General features: G+C 35.6%; 4 protein-coding genes across 5 annotated transcripts; 1 reads left to right on the top strand and 3 right to left on the bottom strand.

Annotated features, from left to right (window-relative positions):
• Positions 1–1,801: 1,801 nt before the first annotated feature.
• Positions 1,802–3,717, bottom strand: LOC141846848 (putative HVA22-like protein g). The gene is made up of 6 exons (XM_074734892.1): positions 3,383–3,717; positions 3,202–3,300; positions 3,066–3,122; positions 2,919–2,982; positions 2,629–2,841; positions 1,802–2,215 (listed from the first exon to the last, which is right to left on the bottom strand). The coding sequence occupies exons 1-6, from the start codon at positions 3,409–3,411 to the stop codon at positions 1,898–1,900; spliced, it is 780 nt and encodes a 259-aa protein (XP_074590993.1). The 5' UTR covers positions 3,412–3,717; the 3' UTR covers positions 1,802–1,897.
• A 594-nt stretch (positions 3,718–4,311) lies between these two features.
• LOC141848529 (triosephosphate isomerase, chloroplastic) lies at positions 4,312–9,151 on the bottom strand. The gene is made up of 9 exons (XM_074736571.1): positions 8,957–9,151; positions 8,018–8,044; positions 7,329–7,398; positions 6,971–7,094; positions 6,394–6,478; positions 5,982–6,114; positions 5,687–5,860; positions 4,633–4,715; positions 4,312–4,549 (listed from the first exon to the last, which is right to left on the bottom strand). Exons 1-9 carry the CDS (start codon positions 9,116–9,118, stop codon positions 4,493–4,495), a joined length of 915 nt encoding a protein of 304 aa, XP_074592672.1. The 5' UTR covers positions 9,119–9,151; the 3' UTR covers positions 4,312–4,492.
• Positions 9,152–11,289: 2,138 nt separating this feature from the next.
• On the top strand, positions 11,290–20,603 carry LOC141848514 (protein PSK SIMULATOR 1-like). Of its 2 annotated transcripts, none has more exons than XM_074736552.1 (12): positions 11,290–11,597; positions 14,228–14,553; positions 14,679–14,771; positions 14,876–14,966; positions 17,033–17,123; positions 17,469–17,557; positions 17,802–17,871; positions 18,331–18,431; positions 18,651–18,767; positions 19,614–19,690; positions 19,830–19,874; positions 19,995–20,603. In XM_074736552.1, exons 1-12 carry the CDS (start codon positions 11,427–11,429, stop codon positions 20,512–20,514), a joined length of 1,791 nt encoding a protein of 596 aa, XP_074592653.1. In that variant the 5' UTR covers positions 11,290–11,426; the 3' UTR covers positions 20,515–20,603. The 2 variants fall into 2 exon arrangements, with proteins under 2 accessions (XP_074592653.1, XP_074592661.1); XM_074736560.1 differs by lacking the exon at positions 11,290–11,597 and adding an exon at positions 11,616–11,950.
• A 735-nt stretch (positions 20,604–21,338) lies between these two features.
• On the bottom strand, positions 21,339–22,007 carry LOC141811564 (plastocyanin-like). Its single transcript, XM_074699585.1, has one exon. It carries the CDS (start codon positions 21,960–21,962, stop codon positions 21,468–21,470), a length of 495 nt encoding a protein of 164 aa, XP_074555686.1. The 5' UTR covers positions 21,963–22,007; the 3' UTR covers positions 21,339–21,467.
• Between the last annotated feature and the right edge of the window lie 189 nt (positions 22,008–22,196).

Here is a 22,196-nt window from a genome sequence, read left to right as displayed (position 1 = left end):
CTAGAGAGCTGTGCAAAGTCATATCCAAGTCGTTGCTTTAGCACGCAGAATCTGATCTGAGACACTGGAAAACAGCGTATAATAAACCAAACTGCCCGACAGTGGAGATAAGCTTGAAAGGTCGAGAGGAAGATAATGTTGTCGTAATGATTTTTAATATCACAACTTGGCTTCAGATATTTTCTATCAACTTGTCCTCTTTGGAATCCGTTTTTTTATATTGTTTATGAGTTTTATTTTTATTTGATAATTCAGATATTTAATTTTTTACGATTTGATTAATCATAAAAGTAATCAATTCAATTCTATATAAATTTTTTATCGTAAAATTTAAATTCTCCAAATATAATATATTATAAATAAAATTTAAATCCTCGAATTTAAAAAATTCATTTTACTTTTTATCATCACATGGTAGTCCAAGAATCTGTTTACGAGTTTTGTTGGGATTGGGTGTTTGATGCTCAACTCCCTAAGTTAGCATTCGTGGGTGGCAAACAAATTTGACTTTGAATTCTTGAAATCAGTATATCTTTCATTGAATTTGAAGACCATTTTAACACCATTTAACAGCAAACTTCAATTTAAATCATGCATTTATAAATTTAATTATATTCATAAAAATAATATATGACAAGATAAAAAGGCTTTTGTTATCAAATGGTGGAAAGGATTTCTCATTTTAATTTTTTGATAAAAGGATACCTTACCTCCTTATAAAATAATATAACTATTACAAAGAGATTATTATCTTTCAATACTATTATTATTATTATTTTATTTATAATTTATCTAATTTTAATCAGTCAAATACGTTGTAATAATTATGATTTTATAAATATTATAATTGAGTTGTACAAAATTACAGCAACTGCAATTTTATACTACTATAATATGAAAATAAATCTTTAAAAAAGATTAAAATTATTTAGAATTTTTAAAAAAAAAAATTAAATAATATTTTTTAGTTTGAAATCGAGTCGTTACAAATTTCATCCCATAATCATTTTTAAATCTTTGAATAAATTTTGATTTGATATATTATGTGTTTCAAAAGTTATGACCTTTCTAAATTTATCTACCTATGATAATTTATCACTTATTATCCTATATACATTATAGTAATTATGATTTTATAACTATTATAAATTAAAATAGCTACTTAATTATAAATATTATAATATATCCAAATTTAATATATGTGTCATAAGTAAATAATATATCGAAGGAGATTTGTATCATTTTAGAAGGGATTGATGTCCTTTGATAAAAAAAATAAAAGTGGGACGTAAAAACAAAAGACCCGCTTTTGATTTCTATCCTTAAATAATTTACTTCTTTAATAAAATAATATAAGCACATATATAGTATATAATACGAGAATAAAGTACAATAAAAATTAATGAACAAATATTCAGATTTATTGTCTTGTCTTTTAGCTCTAATGGAGAAAATTGAAAATCTCTTGTAGAACTCAGTGGACATTAAAAGAATCAAAATATTAATCATCAGCATACAAAATCATATTAAAAAAAAATCTAAATAGAGTTTTGGGGAATAAATCAAAGAAAATTTTGGGAAGTACAAGAGTTTCTTTTACGTTTTTTATGAAAAATAATAATAAATAAAACAAAATTAGTGGGCCAAGACTATTTTCATTGAGTTATTCTAAAAATTATTAAAAAAAAAACACTTCAGGAAGAATGAATCAACGAACAACTTAATATTGAGATAGCAACCAATAAGATCAGTCTCTTGCTTACAGCAGTGTCAAATGAAAGGAATTTAATGTCATGTTCATTGATTATAAGAATATTTACAAGCAACGCTTTCCTTCAGCAGCATTAACTATATAAATGCAAGCAAAGAATAGAAATAAAGACAACACTAAGCAATATTATCCTGTTTTTTTCTTAACTTTCCGAAAGCCACTAGTACGTTTCCCCACATCATTTGCCATTACTTCATTACCTGGAGAAGAAGCTATGCCAACCTCCATTGCTGCTGCTGCTTTGCCTCCAGCAATTGGCTGATGGGTGTTGGTTCCCAAAGCTGCTGCTTGATCATTAGAGAGTAAAGTGTGACAATTTTGTCGCTGGGCTTGAGAACGAACACCAGTGGACCGTGATGTAGACAGGTCTTCCATGGGCCTCTCTTGCACATTGATTTTGATAGGGGTTGGCAGCTCCATTGATCCTTGTTGGGAAAGTCCAAGCTGCCATACAGATGGACTTAGGAGGAATGCCATAATAAAAGATCGAGTTTTCAAGCAAAAGAAACATAAACAGAATGTTAGATCAAGGCTATCAGCAAAATGGCAAAGAATCTTTGCCAAGCAATACCAACACAGACTATCCTGTTCGTCATCTAATCCTTAGTTTAGTTCCTGAAAAAGGGATATTTGATTGCAATGTATCTTTTCAACAAAGTATGCAGTCCACTGACATACTTCTAATTGAAGCACAGATTTTGATTTACTAAATATTTGATAAGGTTTCATTAGCAAAATTGCAGGTTGGCAAAGAGGTGATTCTTGGCTCCATCTATCAACTGATTCTTTAATTCTTTGGTGAAGAAATGTAGCATGGGTTGTAATTTGTTCAACTAAAGACATCACTCAAATTGTACCTGAACAGTATGTTTTCGCGGTGATTGTGACTGTGAAGCCAGGTAATGCAGGATTTCAGAGAACCTTGTCTGGCCATACTTTGCAGCCTTCTGCCAAAACTGTACCATTACATCCCCGGTCCTTGTTTTAAACTCCAGCAAAGTACGATCAATCTCAGTTTCATGCTTTGTAATAAAGGGTTGAAGGAAGTTTTGATAGATGTATGTCGTTCCCTGTTACAACTGAAACTACTAAGATAACAATACAAAGAAAGACCACAAACAAAGCAAATGAAGGAGAACTCGAATACCTTTGTTTTAGGATACCATAAATATATATAAAATGCTAGTTTTGCTTCACTGTACATTGGGAACCTTCAGAAAACAAGTATAATGGAACGATTAGACGAAATGAAGGTCATAGTGAACCTTAGAAACACAGTCTGGTTATTCTTTACCAAGAAATAAAGGTGTCACCAATTCTCTCTAACACTGATAGTATGGCAACTAATATCCTGTAAAAACAAAGATTTTTTTTTTTTAAAAAAATGTTTTTTTTTGTTCAACAGCGTTCATGAGAAGAAAATAACTAACCAGTATTGACACCAGAATCGCAGCTGCTCGATCTCTGGCTTATTGAGTTCTACCGTCTTGTAGCAGTCGTAAGCGGGGTAAACATAGCCAAAGGTCATTCTGCAAGTAACAAATAGCATAGAGTAAGATTCGCCGTCATTGAGACAGTCAAGCAAACAACTTTAGGGCGGGAATCGCTTACAGCAATGCTCGGGTAAAAAAAGAGCCCATCGTTCGGTCTCTACCGAGTAGAACGACGTCCAAACATGCGATTTATCTCCGAGATCAAAGGGGGGAAACGGAAGGAGAACAGTCGAGATGGATGGTTGCCTTAGAGAAGAGATGAAGGGGTGCAGTGCGAAAAGCTATTTATGGCAGTGGCGGGAGTTGGTTACGCCGCCAACAGGCGCGGCGGCGGCGGCGGTGGACGGCACCGCATCGACCGCCATCGACTGAAAAAATAAGAAACGGAAGTGGACGGAAAAGGGAGAGGAACTGAAGCAAGAATTTAGAGGAAGCGAGAAAGAGGGAATGACTCTTTTCTTTCCCCTCTCTCGCCCATTACCGGAAGCAAAGTATATATGTTAATGTCGGAGAGATGGAAAAGCTGATCCTGTTTACCATGACAGAAAGTGAAGAGGAAATAGGAAATCGCCCTAATATTTTTTTCCCCAAATTTGAAAAGAAAGTGGAGGAGGGGAAGATTTAAAATTTAGATGACAAAATATACATCTATTTTATTAACAAATTGTATTTATTAAATATATATTATTTCATCAAAAAGATAACATATTATTATTTTATATATAAAAGAGCTTCTTAAGGCTAAGAGTTACCCACAACTATTTTAACGGATACCCACAACTATAAAATGCTATTTAATTGCATATAGAAATTATTTTAACATTATAAGAGTTTTATTTACTAAGCCGGTGCCTTCCTTGCCTCGTAAGACACAGAAAGCATGGTTTTGTCGGGGAGGCAATTCTTTCTTCGATCTGGAAGAAAGCTTTTAACGCACAACAGTCGATCGATTGATCGTTTCACCATGCTCTCAAAAGTTTATTCTTAACTCGGTCAATGACCTTGTTTTTATTTTTCATTTGGCTAAATAACAACAACAACAAAATCTGAAATCGAACTAAAATTCCATTTGTTCATTGAAGTTTGTTGAAATATAAGCAAATATAGCAAAGCCTGGTATTGTTTAATAAGACATGCATCCAGTTCACTCTCATTCAAAAATTATGTATCTCGACTAAGTTGCCTCCTAGTCTTGGAGATTGGTTCTTCAAAGTTAAAGCAGAAATCATCAAGCTGCAACTTTTTTCGAAGTCACTGAGTTGACAATGGTGGCGAACTCCGGACCCTACAACACAATTGAACGAGTGGATTCAAGATTATATGCATCACTTCATCATATAGATGGACATAGCAAGGCTTCACTGTTACCTTGAGTGAGGCACCTCCAACAAGAAATCCATCGATATCTTCTTGTTTAGCCAGTTCTGAACAATTGCTTCCATTCACAGAACCTGAAATGGATGATGTTCCAGTTTTCTTTAAGTTTATGAATTTGATAAACAAATGTAAAGGATTGGCACCATATATTGCTCGCACGATGTTAACTGAAGAAAATTGATGCTGTAGAGAGGAATATCTACAGAATAACACACTGACCAACAAATGTAGTTATACAAATACACATACTGGTTGTGCAGCAACACCAAGAGACAAAGAGAGATTTCACAGATTTCACGAATCATGATACACATGATACCTTGGTTAATATAAAGCATAGAAATCTGAATAACAAATTCCTAGATAGTAGATGCATCACTGCTACTGTCGATATAATCACAAGAAGAAAAGAATCCAGCCAGAGTTCTAAATTTCGTTCACAACCTTTGTTCGTATATACTCGAAATTCTATAAAGGAAGTTGATTAAATGGTTTGAGGTCATCCTCCTCTGTCTGGAAACAAGGCCGGTGAAATAAAACACATGCCATTAAATAAATAGTCCCAAACTGATTTATTTGGAAATACAAATTAAAAAAAGCTAACAATGATCTATGTGTAGTCAAATATAATCAAGACAATTCAAGAACTTTGAGTTTTCACTGCAGGAAGCACAACTCGAATCAAACAATAATTTGATTCAATAAACAGAATGAAATAGATGAAGTACAATTCAATATGTAAGATGAGGTGCTACAGATTTCTCCTTGGATTACCCACAAACCTTTTTTAGAGTATTATAACATATATTCAACATTTTATCACACTAACAGAAAAGAAAAAACATTATATTTACGAAACAGATAATCCAAATCTACACAACCAATGCTAATCAGTAAAATTTCATAGCTCTTCAAAGCACTTAACAGTCAATTCTGGTTAAACAAAATAACAAATCACAGCCAGATTCCTTTTTTCTTTGAGAATTAAAATTTTCTTACACAGGTTAGAAGTTATATAGACTATTTGAATGCTTTATACGATTACCTCCATAGATGATTCGAGTGGAAGAAGCAACCTCAGATGAGACATTGTTCTTGAGCCAATCACGTACAGCTGCATGTACTTCTTGAGCTTGCTGAGGCGTGGCCACCTTCCCAGTGCCAATAGCCCATACAGGCTCATAAGCAATAACAACGTCAGTCCAGTCAGAGATGCTATCTGTGAAAATTAATAATATGAATTAGATATAATAATAGTCCATGGGTAACTTCTATCTGTTTGCATCATAAGTAACATGTATATTCTGTGTTTTCAGGAGAAAAGTGGACTATAGTAATACCTGAAAAAGCTTTCATTTGCTGGAAACAGACATCAAATGTCTTTCCACTCTCTCTCTCTTCTAGCTTTTCTCCTATACAAGCAATCACTTTAAGATTTTGACTCAATGCATATGCAGCCTTCTTTCCAATAAACTGGAAGAGAAAAACTTGGTTACAGTAGTATAAGCTTTAGAGGATAAAGGAGAAGAAAACTATGCATAACTCAATTATTAGGCCCCAAGTATCTTAAAGAGAGAAAATTGCATTAAAGCTCTTTGACTATTGTCTAGTTACATCCAAGTCTTTACTAATACAGTTAGACATCTACATATATTTGCACTAGACGATCAAAACATGGAATGAAAGTGTTACACTCTTAAATGAAGGAAATATGCCAATGATAGAGAAGCATAATAAACCTTGGAGCGTTACCTGGTTGTCCTCTCCAATAACATGCCTGCGCTCAGAATGACCAAGAATAACCCACTTGCATCCGATATCTATCAATTGCTCTGCACTGTATAGCACAAATTAACATTAACAATAATATAATATGTTTCATGCTGTTAATAGAACAACAAGAGTTCAAATGTGGAGTATTAAGTTTCCCTGCAAATGGATACCATCATTAAGCAAAGAAAACACTCGAGAAAGTATATGTTTTCAGTGATAAAAGTAGCAAGTTAGTTGTCACTTGGCTCCATAGATGTCAAAGTTACACAATTCAACTAGCTCGAGACAACATATGAACTGATAACACTAGCAAGATTTGAACAAAAGGCCTACTTTTGTATCATTTTAAAGTTAACCTTTGACCAAATATCCAAAAAAAGTGCCAAGAGGATTAATGGTCAGTTGGTCAACTTTAACAAACTGTAATAATTGTACAATTGCATGAGCAAGAAAGAAAGGTTCTTAACTTCATTTAAAGATAAAAAAGGGAATATTTCAAATTAAAGTGTTGTCCTAGTGAAAGAATTAATTTTGGATGAAGAATCAATATTTTGACCTGATTTCACCAGTGAATGCTCCACCTTTCCCAACCCAAGAATTCTGAGCAGATATTTCAATGCGATCAGTCAATGATTGCTTGACCTTGTCAAGATAGACATATGGAGGTGCAACAACAACATCTGCATTAGTACCATGGCAAAGAGATTATCAAAAACATCCAAATTACATATATAGTTGTAGTGATTTATTGATGGGGTAACTGAAATATTCCAAACCTGAGAACAGGTTGTGTGAACAGACAAATTATTAAATTTCAAATGGCATGGCATGTAATTATATTAGTTTGTAGTGATTCTTGCTAAACTCATATTTTCACTTGAAGAGTATACAACAAAGTGACTTGATAATCTTACCCACATCATTTTCCAACTTGGCATCATTCAGATCAGCAACGAGTCTGCTAACAGAATCTGTTGTCCCATTCTAGAAAAGAAGAATAAGTGGACCAATTAGATATACATGACTATAGGAGTAAGATGCATTTGAAATTACAATCATAGTGCATAGTGCCAAAACCAAATGGTATTATTAAGAGTCAATAGAATTATCATTTGTATATATGATTTGATCTCAATTTTACATACAAATAAATCCCTATTACATATTTAACTAAAAATTAGATGACCATTTATATCCTAAACACACAAAAATGCAGTTTTTCCTGTCTATGAATATTGAAATAAAAAATTCCTAATTCATCATAGATTAATGTGCTCCCATAGTGGCAACAAAATGTGATATTTTTCCTCCGGAGAATACCATTCCAGAAAACTATATTCGTAAGAATAACATTCCCAAGAATATCACTCTTGATGATATAAACATGATGGATCAATTGAATGGGTGGAAAAATATGGCAAGTGTTCGGTAGCTCACACCTCAACTAATTCAAGTTGTATCTCTTGGATGTCAGCCATTCTTGAGGCTAACACATAAGCAGAAATTATAATAGGGTTGATTTAACTATAAAGTAAGTTGTTGCCATTGGTTCCAAGTAATGAAAAACAATAAATAAATGAAAGATATAGGAAGTTAGACTTACACATTTCCAATTTCCCCCAACGAAGAACTGCAAGGCATGCAAAACAGATAGATATCAGAAAGAGCGCAGAATAAAGAGACATCAAAGGTATTCTCATAAAATAATATGTTTATATGGGTGTCTATGAATGTACTCTACCACGATCAATGTCTACAAAAGATATATACAAAATTTATGAGAAAAAAACAAGCACACAAAAAAACACCAAATATAATAGTCCGTTTTTATCTAAAAATAGTCATTGCTGCAACAGTCTGTAATGAATAAGATGAAAAAAGCCAAAACTTGACCCATGAAAACATGCAAAAATGACTCACTAACTAACTGAACAAATGCTTCCAGGAAACTTATCGCTAAAGTGACATTTCTAGAATGGTTTAAAGTCACATGTACATGACATCTTTTCCCTCTCTGGATTTGAAAAAAATATGGTAATACAATAAAGGCCTATGAACATATACGATGCTATCATCATTGTACCTTCAAATTAAGCAAGTATAAAAGTCGCATGAGATAAACCTCCTTGCAGTGAAGAAATCCTGTTGCGCGTGAACGCAACTAAAACATACTCAACGAGATTTTTTCTTAAATCCAAAATTTAGTTGACAATGATTCATTAGATACTGAAATATATGAATCTAGAAAAAAGTTACGAATCTAGGGGGGAATAGTTAAAATAGATCAAAGCAGCCCAGACAACAACATTTATGTAATCATCATTTTATCCATTTTGCACGAGTTCAAATTGGAGCTAGAAATCAGTATCTCCCAAAATAGGAAGAAAGAACAAAATTGCTTATTTTTGTCCTTGTAAACGCAAATCAAGAATCAGCAAGATCCTGTCTTTCGGATGGATCTTCGACACAGATCACACGTTCTACGTTCTCCCGTCAAAAAATGTAGAAAACAGGGCAGATAAAAAAATGGGAGGAGTTCGACCTTTCCAGTGCCGGCCATGGCCACGACTCGTCCGTTAGGGCGGCGGGTCGAGGGGAGTCGGAGCTTGGACTGGGCACCCTGGACAAAGAGGGCGGTGGAAGGGGCTGCCTCGCGGCGAAGCCCCAAGAACTGCGATGCCAGAGATGACGCCGCCGCCGCCATTTTGCCGTCGTCTACCGAACCCTTCTCCCTTCCTCTACTTATGTCTGTGCCAGGATGTCCTCACCGTTGGATCCCCTATAGATTCCACCCGAGAGATGCTTGGCAGAGAAAACCAACATGATCGGGATAACGCCGCAGGCCCACTCTTCTGCCGACACGTATCTTCCAGGATTTCGTCGTCGAGCAAGATTCGGCGCGTGCGCCGTCCGATAGCAAACACGGACGGCCCAGTGTATCGATTAAATGAGCTTCCGCAGTTACACTGTAATTTTTTAATTTACTTGTTCATATATAATCATAAAATCGATCATATATTAATTGATATAATATAAATTATTTTTTCAAGAAAAAAGATAATTTAAAAACGTTTTCGTAGGAATTTTTCATGGATCGAGCAATAATAAAATATAAATGTTTCATATCTCAACCACGAGATTGATTGATGCATGCTTAATAATTGGTTTACCGTTTTATTTTATATATATATAAAAGATAAAATGTTTACTGATACTTACAAATAATATTTTTATATTCGGATGGACAAGATTACAAAATATTAAAGAATTACATTTATTGAAATGACAACAACTAAATTACTATTATGCCGTGCAAATATCATGACAGATTCTAGAAGGGAAATATTGTATAATGTTGAGTTTGAAATTATGTTTTGTCAATTTGCTGCCACGTTACACCGCACCGTCCGGGTTGACAATCATTCAGTCCGATCGATAACCATTTGTTGAATTTTTTGCACGCAATGAGGCTGACGTTGTAATGTTGGCGGCCATTCGTCAAACATGCAATTTCCTGGTCAAAGTCAAATCATGTGTGAGGCTGACTGAGGCTTCGCCAGTTGTCGGACTGCGGCATTTTAATTTTTTTTAAAGTATCTATATCTTACCCGTCTATTAATTTGTAGGTGTACAATTTAATTTCATATTTGCAATCATATAAATTTAAGAAGTGAGATGAGACTATGATTATTCAAATAAATTTAATGTGATATTTCAACATCACATTAGGTAAATTTTAAACTTAATTATTTGAGAAAAATATTTTATCATTTATTATCACATTTGACCTGTTACTATGGTTCGATTTAAAAACATATTTGATTAATTAATCAGTTAGTGCCGATTTTTTTTACTAAATGCAAATAAAATTATTTATTTTAAAACAAAATGGTTTACAAGATAAAAGGAAATCGTTTTTTGTCCACTTTTTAAACTTGTTAATATTAAAAAAATCAATTAATTTTTTTCCTTCAACATTTTCAAGGGTGCTCCTTTCCGTTCAAGCAAAAGAACCTTTCTTTTTCTTTTTTCTTTGTTTTGGCCGTTGCGTGGCTTGAAGGAAAGGCAAAGGAAGGAGGAGACAAAAAAATTATCTGAAAATAACATCATAATGACAGATTAATTAGTTTATAATAAGAGTTTAACAGTCTTCGCCCTGGTCATAATGTTACTGCTAAGAAATAAGATCAAAATCAATATATGGAATAGCGGAGGATACAGACGAGAGAAGAGTTAAAAATTATAGATGATCTTAGTCAACAAACTTCACTTAGTCAACAAACTTCACCTCATTCTTATCGAGTGCCTGAACCAATCAGAGCGCTGAACATCAGGCCCCTCTCTTCAAGGTAAACAGAGGAGAGGACATCAAATGGAGTCCTAGTGAGTGTCCCTTCTCTGCAAAGGTAGGTAAACACGGCATTCTGGTTTGAATTCTGGTTTGACTACGAGCAGAAGTAATTAATTAACAAAAAAAAAATCTAACACTTATTGTTGGTATTTAAATTCGTAATCTTTTCCGTTTGCGCAATTTTGACTTTTGAGGATAAGAAATTACTGCACCACGCGTTTGGAGGGGTGGCCTCCTCATGCGTCGAACGTCGCTTGGTCTGAAGTACCTCATCCTCCTGTTGGTGGAGAACATGGGTCCGATGTCGCTGGGCGGGTACACCGATGGGTTTGTATGAAGAAGTTGCGACTGGGTCCCAGGTCGTACAGGAGCCGCTGGCCCGTTACTGGATCTTGCCGCCAACGGAGACCACCGTGGAGCAAACGGAAGGTTATAATGGTAATTGCAGGCCGCCTGCCCTGCCATCGCTTCGCTTTCATACTCCGTAGTTGGACTTCCGACCCATGCGAAAGAGGTCAAAGACGACGGCGTGGTGCAAATCCGGGAGGTCTCTCCCTATATACCGCTCCGGAAGGGCTGAAGAGGAGGCTTCGTGTTGGTGGATAAACCTAAGGTCGGTGTCTGCGGTTGGAATTGCTTTGGGTTGCCTTCGGTTTCGGAGATGGGATGCGTCTGTTCGAGACAGATCAGGAAGGATACAGGGGCGAAGAAGGGGGAACTGTATGGCGATCAAGTTGTGGAGGTCGGTTTCCGTGGAGATCGAAAGAGCAACTACAAGCTTTTTGATTCCGGCGAGCTCCGGGTGCTGCCGGTCAAGACTATGGCGGGAAAGGTGTTTCTTTTTTTTTTTCCCTTGCTTTAACTGACCTCTTGTTTCTTTCTTCGAGGTACACGAGCACGACGATTAGGAAAATTGGCCGTTGATTGTGAAAGCGGTTTGGATTGCGATTTAAGGGTTAACAGATGCGATTATCGAAGTGTGCTAGAACATGTCGAAGATACGTTGTCAGCTAAGTCTAGATTGATGTCATCAACTCGTGATGAGTCTATCGGCGAGTCATAGATCATGTTGAGTTATTTCGAGTTTTCTACCAAAAGGAAAAAGACATACTGACTCGTGGCCTCGTCCATATGAACGGATTGGGACAACTGATTAAGCTTGGGAATCATTCATCGCTTGTTTAGGTATATAGGGAGAAATTTACTTCAAAAGCAAAGGCTATACATAGTGAATTTGCATATATGTACTAGTGATAATCTTATTTTCACAAATCGACTGCGAAATTTGGAGGTTAGGGATTAAAGCATTAAAAGAATGAGCTCAGCAAGTGGAGCTGCAAACTGGATCTGCTTCTTTGCAAACTGCAAGTTTGAAAAATAATTAGTACTCAATTTGCATATAGTTTTGGAATTCAGGGAGGAGCTTTACCATGATACCCACATCCAATGTATCTTAGCTTGCTAAATGGAAGTGTGAACTTGATTAATGCAGGTAGTAATTTCCTAGCTTTCTTATGAATCTGTTCTTGTCAATTCACACCACAATTCGTTCCTTACATAATTTCTCATAAAAGAGAAAAAAACAATTCTGTCCTCCAACATACGACTATTAGCATGCTCATGTCAGATGCCTTATGAGTGCTCATCTGATGCATTGAGGAATGAGAAATGAAATATCATAAGTTGAGCTAATTGAGGATGTTACTAGCTTTTAAATGCATGCAGTGAGTGTCTTCATGATCAATAATCATTCTTTAACTCTGTTTATAATAGATCACAGTGATTATTGAGCAAGCAGTGGTATGCCGGATTGCTCCATTAATAAAGTGCGTCCCATTTGTCCCAATTATTTTAAGAGTGGAAGAAGCATACTGTTTCAACGTTTGTATGTTGTAATTTGAGGATAGGCTAAGGTGCTTGCTTGAACAAGTAAAGAGGAAGGAGCAATAATTGTGTTATTTTGGAAGAAAATTTAATATCTCAAGAATAAAAAAGCACAATGTAGTAGCCAGATCAAATGTAATAACAGAATATAAGATTGTAGATATTGGCCACATATGAGTTGGTTTGCCTCAACCAATTAATAATGAGATAGATGTTGATCAGTTAACGAAGCTGGTTATCTAACTGTCATTGACCTTGCCTCCAATCTAGTCTCTTTTGAGTGGACAAAACACAATGATAAACTGTCATTTTGTGGCGAAGGTGCAATATGTGGACTTGTTACATCTCTTGTTACTTCCAATGACCAATTGGTTAATTCCTGACTAAGCCTTTGAGTGGCTTAGAATTGCATACATTTGAGACAAGCTGTGATTCTATAATGTCAACTAGTTTGTGAGGGAATGTTGATGACCTACTTGTAAATTTGCAAACATACAGGAGCCTGTTTGCAAATATTATTATTGTAATATAGATCGGTAGAAAAGGCTGCAGAGGTTGTGATTAATTTTTCCCATTGCTGCAGTCTTCACTGACCATGTGAGAGATGAGAACCTTGTTGAGACAAAGCCTTCCTTATGGAATTATGTGTGGAAACCATGGAGTTTGGACTGAAACAAGGTTACTTGCATAGTGATAGTCATCTGGTTTGTAAACTCGACTTGTTGAGTTGAGGCATTGCTTGGAAATTTATGGATGGTAGAAGCAAAAATCAAAGAATTCCATGTGAGGGGTGTTGTATCACTCAAATTTAACTAATGCAGCAAATGCATCCCTTGCTAATCTGTTGCCAATTTATAGCTATATCGCCTACTGACCTCCATGTCCACATTGGGTTTCTTGCTTAACTGTCATGGTGAATTTTCAATAAATCTATCCATGAAAATTCTGTCCTCTTAACAGGGTAATGTGCTCCCTGCCTTCTTGTTTCTTTGGCCACCAAGGGTGATGAACTCTGAAACACTCTGTTGAAACCTTTCTATTACCTCAAATTCATCTATACCTCCTTGAACCCTCTGTTACAACCTTCCTTTAACTGTTATTCTCACTACAGTCAGCGCTTATGCTACATTCATGTTGGTGCCACTGTCTCAAAGTGATAGCATTATTAATAGTCTTTTAATATGGTTCCCTAGTACTCGCTTTGGGGGACATGAAAGGATATCTCTCAGATCTTTCATTGTTTATCATGATGTGGAAAAAATGGTTCCCACTTCCTATCTATCATAGATTTAAAAGTTAATCCTCTGAATGTGATAAATTTTTTAATGTCCAATTTATAGTGAAGACAATCTGTTGGTGTTTGCTATATGTGGTTGGATTTGTACCATTTGTTGCGAATAAATGGTTGGACATGACTAGTTGCCAGAAGTTTAGTAAATATTTATTACTGTATTGTGAAAAACAACACATAATGATTTTATAAAGTGCATATACAAAAAATTGCTATGAAAAGTTTTTCCTATTCTAGTGTCTGTAGTTACTGATTCTGATTGTCTATGACTTATGGTCATTGCTCAGGTACCAGAATCAAGTTCAATTCTGGGACGGGCTAGCATTGCTGGTCTTGAGAAAGCTGTAGAAGTCCTTGATACGCTTGGAAGCAGCATGTCAAACCTGAATCCTAACAGTGGCTTCACATATGGAATGCCATCTCGAGGAAACAAAATATCAATCTTAGCATTTGAAGTTGCAAATACTATTGCTAAAGGCGCTAATTTGTGGAGAAGTCTTTCAGACGAAAACATCAATGCTTTGAAGGAAGAAATTTTGCAGTCAGATGGAGTGAGAAGACTTATCTCTGAAGATGCTAATGAATTGCTTTGTATTGCTGCTCTGGACAAAAGGTGGATTTAAGAATTAGTTCTTTGGATTGTGGATCTATCAATTGGCATATATTTTTTTGCTTCATTAGCTTTGTATTTGCTTAACCTAATCTGATGCTCATCTATAATTTTTATCACCTTACCAGAGAAGAACTTGACTTTGTTTTGAGAGAAGTAGTTCGCTTTGGGGACCTCTGTAAAGATCCTACATGGCACAATCTCGGTCGCTATTTTGAAAAGTAAGTTACCATAACTTGGAAAACATATTAAGCATTCCGAAACATTCTTCTACTATATATTTTTCTTTTTTCTCTTTGAAATATAATGGCCGAAGAGTTTTCAGATTGAGTATGGATATGACTCTCGTGGAACAGACAAAAAAGGAGGTAGAAGCAACAATGCAAAATTTGATAAATTTGGCTCAGAATACTTCTGTAAGTACATTCTGTAAGTACAATCAATTGAATATAATATTTCTTATTCTAATAGCGTCTATGCTTCTGATGATGATTGAGTCCATTATTTGAGCATTCTATGTATCTTTTGCTATTTCTGGCACCAAAGATTTACCATGAAGTTGATCCGGATATGCTCCATAAATTTTACTCTAGTGATAATTTCAAACCAATGCTTACTATCTGTATCCTGATCCAAGTGCCAAACATAAACACATCAGTACAATAGATTGCAACTAGTGAATTCTGGTATCTATATCAATAGAATCTTGAGATCACTGAAACATACATCTTTACCTCATCATAAAGCTTGATTACAGAGTAGCATGTGGTTCCTTTCTTGTCAGTCATGCAGTGGACCTTCTTGTTTTATTGTATAAAATTGTAACTTCTGCAGACACTTGGTAATTTGAGAGGGATTTAAAATAGCATTTGACGGCATTTCCATCAAGATACTGACAATTGAGATATATTTTGAGTAAGCATGTTAAAAACTTTTAGTATTGATGTGTCAATTGGGATGCATCTTTGATATATCATTTTATATTGGTTCAAATAGGCAGCACAAATTGGTCTGCATTGGAACTGATGTTGAAACAAAGGTTTATAATCTTCCGGTGCAAGGGTTTTGACCAAGATGAGGGTGTCACCTATCTCAGTTTATAAACTCGCTTGATTAATTAGTCCACAACTGACCATGTTGGACTAAATGAGGGTGTCATAGCCAATGCGTTTTTGACCTCAATGTAATTGCCAACATCACGATACAAGCTACATGATGACTATTTATATTTTAATTAACAAAATATCATGTGAATTTTACATTCTAACTAAAATCAGTGCAAACTTGTTAAATAATGCTTACAAGCATGCCACAAAAATACATAAGAATCAAGGTGCAAACTTTTCCAATGAACTGGTGTAACTCTATGAGGCAAGGTCTGGCGGTTGATAATTTCCCGATGGAACTTATAGAAGGTCCTAGTATGTCTTTGCCACTGTCTTTCTTCCTTTCCTCTTTTTCTTCTCCCTCTTCCTCACATCTTGATCAATGTCAACTGACACTATCTTGTATTGACACAGCATGTTGGATGGTACCAGTCCTACTATTCTAGCCACCATTCAATATTTTAAACCTTGATTGTAATTGAGCTTAACGTTTGCATTCTCCACTGGAATGATTTCTCAACCTTTTTGTGCTGTTAGTTTTATATTCCTTAGGTGTAAGTATGCTTAACATAAGGATAGAATTTGGTTGTGGATCAATGTTTAAATTCAAGCTAAATGGCTATTAGAGCTAGTAAATAACTTGATATCTTACTATATATCAATTATGATTAGTGCAGTTCATGTGACTTTAGACATGACTAATTTTATATAAAAGTATGCAACTTGTAGGAATGCCTTTGACTTGTTTATCTCTAATAGTTATATCTAACAAAACTATCACAATAAACAAATGCATTTTTGAATAATATAGCAGGTGTCACCCTGCATGACATGGCATACATTTACTTGGTGAAAACATATGCACATTGGCAGTGTCCAATTTGTCATGGATGATCACCTAACTTAAAGTTGTTGTCCACTTCTTATGCTAACTTTTGTACATTTTGCTTCCATATATTTCTCTTGGGTATGGTGCCGAATAGATACATGATGTTTTTCTGCTATAATTCTCTTTGGTATTTATCCAACTGCCACATCTTGGTTGTTTATTCTTATTGTCTGATTATTAGTGATCAAGTACGTGGAGTTTTAGTTTAGTTAAAGCCACTTTATCATGAGCATTTTATCTTTTTTTTTAATATGCATGTGCATGTGTAACATTTTAACATGTTCAAGGAAGAAATTTTGCATGTTCTGTGATCAATCCATTTATTTTCTAAAGATTTAATCCATCTGTAAGTTTATTATCATTATCAAATGATCATGATCATGTTGGTTATGGCATAATAACAAATGTGACCAATAATCTTATTACAAAGTATAATAACATGCTTCACATTCAATAAACTTTAATTCTTTTTTTTTTCCACTTATAGGAGCTTTATCATGAGCTTCATGCACTGGATAGATACGAACAAGATTACCGAAGGAAGCTTCAAGAAGAGTTGATTCCTGCATCTAAACAGGGTAAGACGCATGTTTCTTTGTGTAGATTCAACCTCTAAAGTGAAACTTTACTTGTTTGACTGGAAATTTGACTGCATATGTTTTTGCCTTATTGAATGTATGTTAAAGGCATCCAAGGTGTTCAATAGGGCATAGTTGAACAATATGAGTGTTTAGTGGTTAATTCTTAGTGGGGTTATGTATGCTAATTAATGTTCTTATGTATGCTAATAAGGAGGCACATTATGGTATTGGGAGCCTTTTCTCTGGATCTACATGTTTGTGGTTCCTTTTGATGAGCTTGTTTCTTTGACTATTCGGCAACATTTATCCCCACTAATCTCTTATGAACTTGTCTATGAGCAGATAGTTTTCTCAATACTGAACTCAAACATCAAAAAAAGCTAGTGAGGAGTTTGAAAAAGAAATCTCTTTGGTCCAGTACCTTAGAGGAGGTATGAAATATTAATTATTCATCCTTCAAGTTGCTGTAATTTTTTGTCACTCATGGTTTTCAAGGAGTTCATCTTTATCTTTTCTAATACTTTATTTATTCTCATTAACATTCTAGTATCACAGTTCTTATTTTATGTATGATGTATCTTAAAAATCTATTGTTTAACTGCATGAGATTAACATTCTCTAGATATTGATCTCAAAATAAAATAGTTTCTTCAAATATTCTGAATTATTTTTCAGGTTGTGGAGAAACTTGTTGATATTGTGGTGTTTTTTAATAAGAAGATTTGGGAATCGTTTGAAGTTCCTGGTATGTTGGAGAAATTTCAAGATTGGTAACATTTTCAAAGTTAATGATGTAATAAATTTGAAATTATCAAATCAAAATTATTGTCGGTTATTTCCAACATTACTTGTGATACATATTATGATCTTTTGGGCAATCATATGTATTATTCACATTGTGAAATAATTAGCTGATTTATCTTTTATGAATTGAACGATCTTAGTGTCCCGTATGTGAAGTGAGTTAATGTGCAACTAGCCAAAGATATTCTTCTAGTGTACCATGTAAACAAAATTCCATTTCAATCTCAACGAATAATATATTAATGCGCCATTTTGATAATTCATAATTATCAACTGCTCATGTTTCTGCCACTGTCTATTTTGCTGTTAGGCATAATTGGCTATTTATCTTGCCATGATTTTTCCGTAGTTGATGTGTGCTGAGACTTTTGGTTCTGTGATCTTTTTGTGTTAATTTCAGGTAGCAACTTGCTCAACCATAAGGAAGTTCTGAATGGAAGCTTAGGTGCTGCTGGTCTTGCATTGCATTATGCTAACATCATTAATCAGATTGACAATATAGTAAGTTTCAGTATGCTGTGAATTATATGATAGTCGGCAATCTTTTCTTTCTAGGGCATTGGAGTTTGTCTTTTGCTTCTCAGATCTTATATACTAGTACATTTAGGCTCCCACAGAGCTAAGATAAACATGTGATTTGCGCTGTGTTTCAGGAGATTCTTACGATATATTTGTTCTCATATTTAAGGTACTTTTCCTTGATTTTTTTTTTGTTCCTAGGTATCTCGACCACTTTCACTTCCACCAACTATAAGAGACAGCTTGTATCAGGGATTGCCAATCCGAGTGAAGGCAAGTCTTCGTGCTAGATTGCAGTCTTCTGATGCAAAAGAAGAGGTATGATCATCTTTTTTCCAATTTTAGGTGCTAAGCTTGTGTAATCTATCTCGTAATTTGATTCATCCATCATGTATTCGTGTGACATTTTCATGCATATTAGTGCATATTCATCCGTAGTTTGTCTCTTTTGTCTATTTCATCAAAATTACTTTGTACCTTCGGTTTCCTAACTGCAATAAAGAGAAGTTCATTACCATATACAAGCTGTTGTGAAGGAACAGTTATAGGAAGACCACTTTTTTATGGTTTGATTTCTTTTGTTCATTGCTTAATTTTCATATCTTATTCCAATACAAAATTCTAGAAGAATAGTTATGTCGTGCATGTTTAAATATGTATGAGTATGATTCACCAAGCTCTTCTAGAACTAACATGATTGTCATTCACTACGGCTTTTCTTTCTCATTGTCAGCACCGAATTTAACTAATACATTTTTTATACTTATCCAATTCAATGGGTTCTATTTGTAAGATAATAGCAAACTTAGATTATTGTTATTTTATATAGGTTGGCGTAAATGTATAATTGTTGATTCATTTAAAAATTATTGTTTGCACAAATTGATCCACTTATTCTTGAATCAAAAATAAAATCCTAAACTTCTCATTTTATGACAAATAAACTTGGTAAATTGTTGATATTTGCTCTTCTTAGAGTAGTACTGGTTCCTGACAAAGATGACTTGCTGTTCTTTGAGTAGTACTGATAAAATAATTATACAATTCAATTTTTACAACATGGTTTATCAGAATGACCATGTTTATGCTTAGAACATGTGAAGCTGGTTTGAAGGTTTGAAATTTCTGACTTAAAAGTGTGTATTTGCTAATTTGATTTTACAGTTCACTGTTCCTCACGTAAAAGCTGAAATGCAGAAGATTTTAAGGTGGCTCACTCCAATATCAGAACACACGATTAGGTTTGTTTCCACTGTACCTTCGACTATTTATGTTTATTAAGAAATACTCCTTTTCCTCTATTATGGACTCATCCAAGCATATAATGTTCCCAAGTCTTACATATGAAGTTTCTGATATATTTCTGTTTGATCTAATCAGAGCACATCAAGGTTTTGGTTGGGTAGGAGAATGGGCGAATATGTGGTTAGTTCTCGATCTATTTTTTTTTTATGCCATTTCTTCTGCAATAATACCATGTAGAGAAAAGACGAAAGTATCTTCTTATTCTGCATGTATTCTATTAAATCATTCATTTTTCTGCAGTACTGAGATTAACAAAAAGCAGGACATGCAAGGCTGCATTATCCGCATCCAAACGCTTCATTATGCAAATAAAGAGAAGACTGAGGATTATATATTAGAATTGGTTGTATGGCTCCATCATCTAGTTACTCAGGTGAAAAACAGGGGATTTGTGTTGAAGGCTGTCGACTCAGTCCAAAGTCAACAACAGACAAAGGCGTCTCGAGAAACTGTGCAAGAACTATCTCAGGAGCACAATGCTAAAGTTAATGATCTCAAATTTTCAGAGGAAGAAAGAAAATTGCTGGAGCAAGTGAGCCAAACAAACATCCAGCTAAGGAGAAGCAAAAGTTTGGACTTCAAAAGCAACACAGCCAAGCGACTTTGGAGACGTAGGAGTTTAACCATGAGCTGTGGGAATTCTCCAGATAAGGAGTTCAGTGCAGCGTTAGACTGGAGGTCGGAAAAGTTGAGATTGTTGGATGTGCTGGATGGGCTCGATACACGTGGTGCATTACCAATTGTTCAATTTTATGCATAACATGGTTCATAGGCACTACTAAGCCTTCTCTTTCTCATTGTAAATGCCTCGAGGATTTAATGATTCTTTTTGCAGTTGTATATTGTTTACTTGATGTCCGGTATTGCATATGTATGTATGAAAAGCAGCAATTTGAAGATTTGTCTCGGTTTACAAGAGCATGGTCGTGATCTCGTTGGACCTAAAGAATGAGAATATAGCAGTGCTCATGATTGTAGTTGCAGTGCTATTAGCAACGAGTGGACATGGATGGCAGGTTATTCCTTTCGTATGCCCGTCCACTCCATTACCTGTCACGCATCACATGGAGGTGAAGGACTCCTGTTGGCGGATTCTTAAAGCTTCCTGCTTTTATAACTTTTTTAAGCATTCCTTCTCCACTGCCAGCCATTTCCAGTCAATTTATTTTCCTGTTCGAAGATGCTTACAACATGCCTTTTCTTTGATTAATTAGTCTTTTATGTGCAATAATCTCTAAACAAAATATAAGATTAATACTTGAAAGAAATCAATTTATGTACATTACAAATTAAAACAACTTTGGATTTCAAACGAAAATCCTATCTTTTTTAAAAACAAAATAATACCTTTGAAAGTAGATTTTCAAAAAAAAAAAAAGTGTAGATATGGCATAACAATTCTCAGTATGGCTACTTGTTATACCATTTACTTGATCAATTACATAAACGAATAGTTTATCATGATATTCTGTATGTACTAAGAAATGTCTATGTGAATCTATTGGCAGAGTTTTTTTCCTTGCCCTGTCTTTTTGATATATTAGATTCATTTGTTGTCGTTGTTACAATCGTTACAATTATTGATTATATTGGTAAAAATCAAGACCTTATAATTGAGACAACATGCAGAAAGATACATAGTTATTCATCACCGGCCGGCGACTCATACAAAAGAGTGAAAGCGTGCAAGCTTCACAATTTTTTTCCACTTTTCTAATTGACGGTGACTTTTCCGACCATGCCGGCGCCCTGGTGGGGAGAGCAGTAGAAGCTGTAGGTTCCTTTCTCCTTCAAGGTGACGGAGTAGGTCTCCCCCGGCGCGTTGAGCAGGTCTTCCTCCCCCATCGAGATGCCCCCGGCATCGACCCCCGCCGGGATCTCGTCCTCGTCGAACACGACGTTGTGCGGGAACGCCGCGTTGTTCTTGAACACGATCTTCTCCCCCGCCGCCACCGAGAAGCTGTTGGGCACGAACGCCAGCTCTCCGGTGTCGGTGCCCAGCAGCACGTCGAAGGCCAGCGCGTTGCTCGCCGCCACCACCGCGCTCGCCGCCGTCGCGACCAACGCCAAGCCCGCGGCATCCCTCAGCGACGCCCGGACCACCATCGGCCGTGTAGTTCTCCTTCCGCCGGCGGCGCAGGTTCGGGCCCCGGCCTTGACCCCGGCGAAGGAAGGGGCGGTAGCTGCTGCAGAGGTGATGCTGGCCATGGCAATGCTACTACGATTTGAAGCAGGGAATCAAGGAGGAGAGTATCGGATTATTAATTTATAGATCACAGCATCGTTTTTTTCTGTGGCTAATCTTGGGCGAAGGGGTTATCGTTATCTCGTAAGCTTCGCTGCTATTGGCTAGTGGTGGATGAGGTAGATCCTGTCCCGTGGAGCATGCTTTTGATGATTGGCGATGAAGCGGCTGACGTGTCAAGTTGTGGGCCTTTCGAT

This window comes from Curcuma longa, chromosome 1 (genome assembly GCF_044706935.1).
Source record: "Curcuma longa cultivar G26 ecotype Majalengka, Jawa Barat chromosome 1, ITB_CL_G26_1.1, whole genome shotgun sequence".
Classification (NCBI taxonomy): Eukaryota; Viridiplantae; Streptophyta; class Magnoliopsida; order Zingiberales; family Zingiberaceae; genus Curcuma; species Curcuma longa.
The sequence above is the reverse complement of the archived record's forward strand: the minus strand, read 5'-3'. Positions and strand labels throughout refer to the sequence as shown.